The sequence below is a fragment of the Papilio polytes genome, unplaced genomic scaffold (assembly GCF_000836215.1).
Source record: "Papilio polytes unplaced genomic scaffold, Ppol_1.0 DF820889.1, whole genome shotgun sequence".
NCBI classification, from domain to species: Eukaryota; Metazoa; Arthropoda; class Insecta; order Lepidoptera; family Papilionidae; genus Papilio; species Papilio polytes.
In genome coordinates this window covers 195,250-203,349 of record NW_013528315.1, presented here as the reverse complement: position 1 = coordinate 203,349, position 8,100 = coordinate 195,250, and the positions used below count along the sequence as shown (strand labels likewise).

Below are 8,100 nucleotides of genomic sequence, written 5' to 3'. Positions count from 1 at the left end.
CTAAACTTTTGCATTTTTAATACTAATAAAATTTAGATTGATTAGTGAAAAGTCATTGCTTCTTACTAATATTATTAATCTATACTAATATAATATAATATAATATAATATAATATAATATAATATAATATAATATAATATAATATAATATAATATAATAATATAATAAAGCGTAAACACACACTTCTTTGTGTCGTAGGATGTCAGCATTCACAGCATATTTTTGAATAATTCTTTGTTTAGTAAAAAGCCCTACACTTACGACTCGCTTTAGGCTATGTATTTTTACGCTATTTTAAATTGGGGGATAAATAAATTGAAAAAAAACCGTCATGTGGGATAGAGGCCATAAACTACAAGCTGCCAACATTAAGGAAGCATGGTTGCCATGGTTGTCATGTCATGTCATTTTGACATTTGCAGTTGATAATTTGACACATGTATACAATAAAATTAAAGTTTTCATAATTTTATGCGGATGGTGTCGCACGGGAACAGCTAGTGTAAAATATTGCTACCGCGTAACTTATTAAGGTTTGACGGATTTGGATGTTTGGAACAAAATGAGGTTACAGTTCGAAACATATCATTTAATAATTTATTTTTCGCGGACAATGTCGCGGCGGGTAGTTAACAGAAGATTAGTGCAAGGGTGCATAGTGCGTTGGTCAGTTAGACGTTCTCGTTATAACAAAGTGAGATAGGTCTATGCTTTGTTCTCTCCCAGAGACGCAAACTATGAGCAGCTTTGGTTTCCCAGTTCAAGGTCCCCTGGCCGAGATTTTCACTAATTGCTACCTACGTTGACAGCCAGTTAAAAACTTTTAAGCGCTTAACCTCTTTGTTCTTCTAATTAAAATGGAGATATACTTTTAATTAGATACCTTTTTAAAATTCCTGTACTTGTTATTGTACATTCGTTTGATGTAAGCAGAATTCGCGATTTCAGTGTCATTTTTGTTAACATCGTAAGATATTGTAATTTAGTTTTGTTCGTTCTGTGTTTACGGAAGTGTAATAAGGCTGGAAATTGCATTTTAATTTAACCTTTAGTGCAATTAGAACGTTGTTAATATTTCCTGACGGGTGAGTTTTCCGCGTAGAACAAGCTATGGTTTCTTTATATGTATTTTGCATAACGCCTACGCTTTCTATTTAAAGGTAACGTACGGTGCAGAACTAGACTGATAACAATTAACCTGAATTATGCTATTATCACAGAAGGGCAGAACAGTGACTAAGATACACAAGAGTCGAGACAGATTACTATTGTTTTGACAATAACAGTCTGTTCACACACTAGCAGTACAGTCAGCTGCAAAATATATACATTTATAAAATTTTAGAAACTTGTCTAGGCCTTTGGTTTCAAAACACGTATACATAGATTCTCGTCCGGAAGCATACGGAGGTATACGTGTTAGTAAATTTTTAAGGCCAGACTCGTATACAAGTTTCTGAAGCTTAATCTTTGTTTACATTTTGCAGAGTTGACTATAATATGATTTTTTACTGCTCTGTCTCAAATATCTTCCCCATTAGATAGTCTTACGTAGTAGACTATTTTTCTGATTAACAGGAGATTTTTTCTCTCTTTGTGCAGGAGTACATCTGCTGAAAAACAGTTCCTGCTTGATTTCGTGGCGGGTGCTGAGAACACTGCAGGCGGGCGTCTTGCTCACTGGTTGGCGCCCATGCCTCATGTAGATCCTTCAAAATGCGAACTGAAGATAATTAGTTCAGGCACACAACCAACTTACCCTATCAATGTGAGCGTCATCATCCGCGATCAGTACGGGGACCTTGTTATCTCCCCATCGCTTAAAGTTGAGGTAAGTTTAACGCCATTTCTTTAATAAACTACTTCCAGTTTTTTGTAATTGCATATAATAATACTTAGGTAACGTACTGATTCTGAATTTTTTAAATTCATCCCAGTAAAACATTTCGGTGAAATTTTATATCTTACTTTCAAAATAACAATTAAAAATGACAAGATAAAACAAAACAAAATATTTTGGTATCTATCATACGAGTTTTTTTATTCTAGTCGTTGGCTAAAGTTAGTTTGAGGAAAAATTAACAAAAAAATCCAATCATTTTGTACGTATAAGCATTAATTATTTCATAGATCGTTACTGCGTTATTAAAAAGATGCCAATTTCAAAGAATAATTTTTCAAATGAGCTTTAATTTTCGAAGCATGTAGTAGCGAACATCGCGTCACGAGGCTACAGGTCGGCCTTGAACGTGTGCGAATCTAATTAGTGGGGGAGTTGATTTGGTAAATCGATATATCACGAGAATAAAAACTTATAGCGATTATAGCTTTTCCGTGTAGTTACATCTTTAATTTATCACTGGTGATTTTTAATTTTCGAACTACCATATTTATCTGATATTTTAAGGCGAAGGGAACATCGTTATTTGTAGATTACTTGTCAGCAATGTAGATTAAGATCTGGTTATCCGTACCAAATCTCACCCAGATCCGATAAGTCATTTTGGAATGTAATAACAAATATCCATCCAACCAAAATTTCTCATTTAGGATGTTAGTACGGTTTTCTAATTTGTCTATATTAATTGCAGATTCTTGTCCTCCGCTTAAGAAATAATGTAGGAGGCAAGAGGAGATATCACATGGAAGGCGAAGAAGAAGAGACCATGCCCAACGTGCCCTACCAGACAACAGTTCGGGATAGTGCACGCTACCACTCTATTACTATGATGCAGGTTGGATTTGATTTTGTAGTTGAGCTTACAATAGGAAAATGTTTCTAAATTCGCCGCCTCCATCAGTGTATTACCACGAGACGTCATAGATGGCGTGAAGTGGAGCTAATCTGCGCTTAACTAGATGATTATTTAGTTCTCTGCCTCTTGCTCTCCGAAGGGTGATTTGATGGGGCTGAGGATAGATAGGAATTTATATTTATCCATTATGTGAGTAAATTGTGTTTTCTTTTTTAATTGCCTTATTTCAAAAACTTATCATTTACAGTCCTACCAAAATTATTCATTCGAGGAGCTCCGATTGGCCAGTGGCTTGTGGTGGGAAGAGAACAACCCGGCATACGGCAATGATGAAGAAACCATGATGTCTGAACCAATGATGGTGAATGCTCAAAGCGACGGCACGTACCTTGCAACTTGGGTGCCTCAAGAGCCCGGGGACTATGTTGGCACCTGCCTCTTGGATCATGTACCAACTAATCTTGTAAGCATATTTTTATACCACTTGATATATGAGTTGGCACGTCGGGTAAAATGCTACTCTCGTTCCCATCGTTACAACTCAAAAATTGATAGTAAACGTTCATCTTGGTTCGATGAACCCGTTCAATTCAATGAATTCAACAGCAACTTACCACTGGAATAGTTTTACTTGGTTTTTGGTAGTTAAAATAGGGATGCGAGCTTGGACGGTTCAGAAACTAATCGGTGCCGTGTATTAATTAATTAAATCAATATACTAATGTTCTATTTCAGGAAGCAATGTTCGAAGTGAATTTATCGGGTGAGCCAAGCAAAGACAACCCATTCGAGTCAGGGAATGAAGGTCTCGATGTGCAAGTGGAGGAAGTGCAGTCACGGCTGCGTCGCTTCGGTATCAACAACAGCGCCGGGCTGCGTGTCCGCTCCAGCCCCAGTCTGCAATCGGAGGAAGTCGGATGTATACCACCAGACTCTAACGTTGGCTTTGTTGAAGAGGTAATAAATTTATCTTACTACCTAAAACCAGGACCCGCAGCAATGCCAAAGACAACATAACGTTACACGAATATATAAATAAAATATTAAAAATTGTTTTAGTACCAGAAAAAAAATTAAGCAAAATTCTATTGTGGCGGTCGTCGAATCGCCTATTCAAGTTTCATCAAAATCTTTCTAGTGGTTTTTGAAGGCATAGGGTACGAACAGCATTTTTAATGCAATGGTTGATAGGACGTCGGGTTTAACCGAGTTGATTTTATCGAACACACATTCATATTATAGTATTGTTTTATTTTCTATAAATTTACACCCCTTAATTATTTCCTCTATCTACCTGCATCCCCCATGCTTCAATATGTTTGGTAATATTGCAAATGCATTTCCATTATATTGGTGTTGCAAATAGTTATAAAATAATCACATAATGAAAGATGTCGCTTTTTTATGGGATACAAATGTTTTTTTCTAATCCTCAATACTCTTCTATTAGGAATATTTTACTAAAATATATAAAGAAAAGATTCTAATGGATAGAAAATTATTGGTAAATTAGAGCTTGCGCATGTTTCTGTTCTTCTTGTCGTAGGATATAAAAATGTGAGATAAATGGCATAAACAAAAATGTTTTCATATAATTTTAATGTTATGTTACTGGTTTGTTGCTGCTCAAATTTTATTTACAAAAAAAAAAGAAAACGAGCAAGCAGTTTAACCAATATTAGTACGAGTATTTAAGATTGTATTTTTAATAAACAGAAGAACATGTCAGCAAGAGGATTGTATTGAATTAAGATGCGAAAAAAAGTTATAAGACTTACCTCATATAGAAGGCAAACCGCAATCGATACGTATGTATTTGGATATTTTATATTATAATTATATAGTAGGGGAGACCGAGAGGTTAAATGAGGACTTACTCGAGCGTTGCGGGCATATTTTTTAATTTGACGAGTATAAAAGGAAAAATAGGTTGAATGATGAATGCCCTTTTAGGGACGAAGAGAGTGTACGGTTTGATAGAAATACTGGACCGGATTGGATATTAATATTTTTATGGCCAATGTGTTTCTGATAACGGAAAACATTACTCTGTCGGTTTGCATGGCATTTGCCGGAAACGTGCGAATATGGACTGCTCAATAAGTGGTAGAAGTTATTGTTTGGGTGCAAGATTTTTGCCCTAGGTTATACCGAGTCTTAAGCCCATAGTCCCTGCTTCGGCTCCCCTACTAACAGGTAAGTCTAATTAGTCTATGGTATGGTCTGATTGAGAGATTTCATGCGCCAGCTGCTGCGAAGACTTCCTATCCCAATAATGAATGCGAATATAAGTTTGTGTCGATTTAACTCCATAACTACTCAGCCAATCATCTTAAAGTGTTGCATACACATTGCCAGGGGTACAGGATATAGGTTGAAGTCATAGGGTATGTTTCATGCAGAGAAAACTAGATCCCACGATAAGAAAAGTGGTCTTCGAGTACTCGAGGGCGTCTGTGCTTGCGGAGCAGCTGCTAAAAGGCTAGTATATCTACAAATATTGGCTTCTGTCGGTGTCAAGGTGGAGAACAAAGACGGTGTTTGGGTACGACTCAGCGAGCAGTCTATCCAGGCGTATACAACATGCCCGGTCGGCATCGCGTGGAGTTTACAATACCACCGCCAGCTCGACTTGGTGCTGCTTGTGTCCAATCAAACTAGTGAGGCTGACGTGAGTGCCTTTAATACTACCAGTGCTCGCCCAGTACGCACCCACTCCTCTGTCCGAAGTAAAGGTAGGCCACACATCTGCAACGCACGTCATTTGCTTGTTGCTACTACTACCCATAGGTAGAGGTAGTCATTAAAAATCAGGTGAACTGCTTGCTCGTTCGCCATAATTTATAAGACATATTCAACATTTAGTTTATTTTCTAACACAAATTCCAGCTTTCACATATTTTCCTTCATAGTTGAATTTTTTGCCAAATTTGACATAAGTTCGTGTGAGTGATATTTTTATGTAATAACTAACAATATTAGCGGTGTAATATAATAATTCGAATGGTTTGTAAGTTTTTGCTTGACGTATGTAAATATTGGTGCTTGCTTTGAAATTATTACGAAAACAATATTGCTTGTTGGACAATACTGTTACCGGTGTGTTTTTCTTCATACTCGTAGTTTTATTTAAATGAATAGGGAAGAAAAAAACTAACAACTATTTATAGCTTTTAGCTATTTATTTTATATGATTATTTATAAGAGAAGCTGTTAGAGCGTCGGTGGCTCAGTGGTTTGAACACTTGACTTGTAATCTACAGGTCTTGGGTTCGAATCCCGCCATGTACCAATGTGATTTTCGATTTTTCGAATTTTCATATGTACGTTATTTACCCGACGTTCTTACGATGAAGGGAAACATCGTGATGCCTGCACATATCGGCGAAGAAATTCAAAGATATGTGTGAAGTCAACCAACCCGTACTGTGCCAGCGTGGTTGACTATGGCCTAGTCACCCCGTATTAGGGTAGGCTCTGAGCCCCTCGGTGGGGACGTATAGTGAGCTGGTGATGATGATGATGTTTTATTTATAGGTACATTTATATTCAACAGTGGTGTCGCTACCACTGTTTTTAACATCTTCGCAAGAATGGGCAGGCTCGCCCGGTGTTATACTTAATTCCGCGTTTCGTCTGATGAGTGTGGTGCCGAGGGCCTAATGTTAGTCCCTTTTCTTTCCCACCATTTTCTTATACGGAAGGGATGGGAAGGAAAAATGGATTTGACGATGGACGAGACACATATAAAGGGAATATGTCCTTTGAGGGTAGGCAACGCATCTGCAAATGCAGATGTATATGGGCAGCGATCACTTTCTCGGCGAATTCAGGTGGCCTCTCGTTCCTTGCCACCTTATATTATGAAAAAAAAATTGCATCTCGAACGATACTATTGTAAATAACATTGAAGAAATCCTCAAGGTTTCCATTCAAAAACACCAGAAATTTATTCCTTATCGCTAAAATTCGCTTTAAGTTCCTATAATTGTATGTTTTAGAACGGTTTGTACCAGATATAGTACATAGTGTCGACAGTACGCTGAAAGCTTAGTGATTCATCAAGTATTTGGGTTTTGTTTTATTCAAATATTTATTTACAGGAGGAGGAAGTCGTCGAAGCTTGGAGCGATGACCAGCAATCGCAGCTTAATTCCTGGAAACCCGAAGAGAAAGACAGCACTAATGGTAAAAAGCCGAATTGAACATAAACGAGAAATTATATTCGTCACTAATTGTCTTATGATTAATCTTGGAAAGTTTTAGTGTTTAAACTGATGATGAAACATGCTTGTTTTGTAAAAAACCTGTGATTACAGACATACATTTAAAGCTGTTTAGATTAATTTTTCATTTCTATTGAAGTCGACAATATATTATAATCTACCTATAAGTTACTTATGAGAAGGCAATAATTTATTGTATAATTATTGCTATTTTGAAGTCGACCTTCGTCGTACTACTTATAAAAGTGCAATTTTCGTTTTTTTTTATAATCTAGTATTGCCTGTTGCAGATGTCAGTGATGAAGAAGACCGGAAATTCCCTTTCTCTATTGATTTAGGCAATGATGTAAGTACATACAACGATGCGATTGTGTAGATTCATATCATATTCGTGTTATTTCGTTTTCTTATTGAATTTTGGACTATATACGTATTTCAATTGGCAACACATCATTTATCTATTGTACTTGGAAATGTAATTAATAGACTACCTGGGGTCTAGGGCACATCTGATAATTGTGTCCTTATAAAACACAGTAGTTACATTTAATCAAAAAATTATTGAGAAGTTCTCAAAGGTGTCACTAAAGCATGTGAAATATATGTTGAATGTATGTACTATGTATGTCCAGTAATTAGTCGTACTCGAGAGCGTCGTCCTCGTCGAACAGCGGGATGCATGCCGGTGGTCTATGACATTTAAAAAGTTGGTATATTAACTCATTACATTTAGGCTCTGGCGGCGAAAAAATATGACGAAAGCCAATCTCACAGGCTACTGATTGGGACCAGATACATTTGTTCGAGATCACCTGTAACGCGCCTACGTAACTCTGTTGCCAGTTCGGTGAGTATGCTCGTTAACTCTTATTTTAGAAGTGTCGAGTGCCGCTTGCGTTGGTGATGAGACGACTTTTTGCAAGTTACCGTAAATACTCCTATTAATTTTTCATTTGAGTAACTTAAATGTTGTGGAATGTTAAATGTTAGTAGGTATAGCTGCTTGTTAAAGTATATGATATATGGATGGTTATTTAACGTACTATGTACATGTAGAGTGACGAAGGGTCGAGCCTGTTCGTGTATGGTGCTGAGCCCAGCAAGCGTTGCCGGCTGG

General features: G+C 36.9%; 1 protein-coding gene across 1 annotated transcript in view; it reads left to right on the top strand.

Moving 5' to 3' along the window:
• The first annotated feature begins 1,536 nt into the window (after positions 1-1,536).
• LOC106110065 (E3 ubiquitin-protein ligase MYCBP2-like) overlaps positions 1,537-8,100 on the top strand; it is a 17,138-nt gene continuing 10,574 nt past the window's right edge. Inside the window, exons 1-9 of the mRNA XM_013291750.1 lie at positions 1,537-1,832; positions 2,593-2,736; positions 3,005-3,220; positions 3,493-3,714; positions 5,279-5,428; positions 6,861-6,945; positions 7,274-7,329; positions 7,717-7,830; positions 8,040-8,095. Of these exons, the coding sequence (XP_013147204.1) occupies positions 1,695-1,832; positions 2,593-2,736; positions 3,005-3,220; positions 3,493-3,714; positions 5,279-5,428; positions 6,861-6,945; positions 7,274-7,329; positions 7,717-7,830; positions 8,040-8,095 (1,181 nt within the window). The 5' untranslated portion in view covers positions 1,537-1,694. The remainder of the gene's footprint in view (positions 1,833-2,592; positions 2,737-3,004; positions 3,221-3,492; positions 3,715-5,278; positions 5,429-6,860; positions 6,946-7,273; positions 7,330-7,716; positions 7,831-8,039; positions 8,096-8,100) is intronic.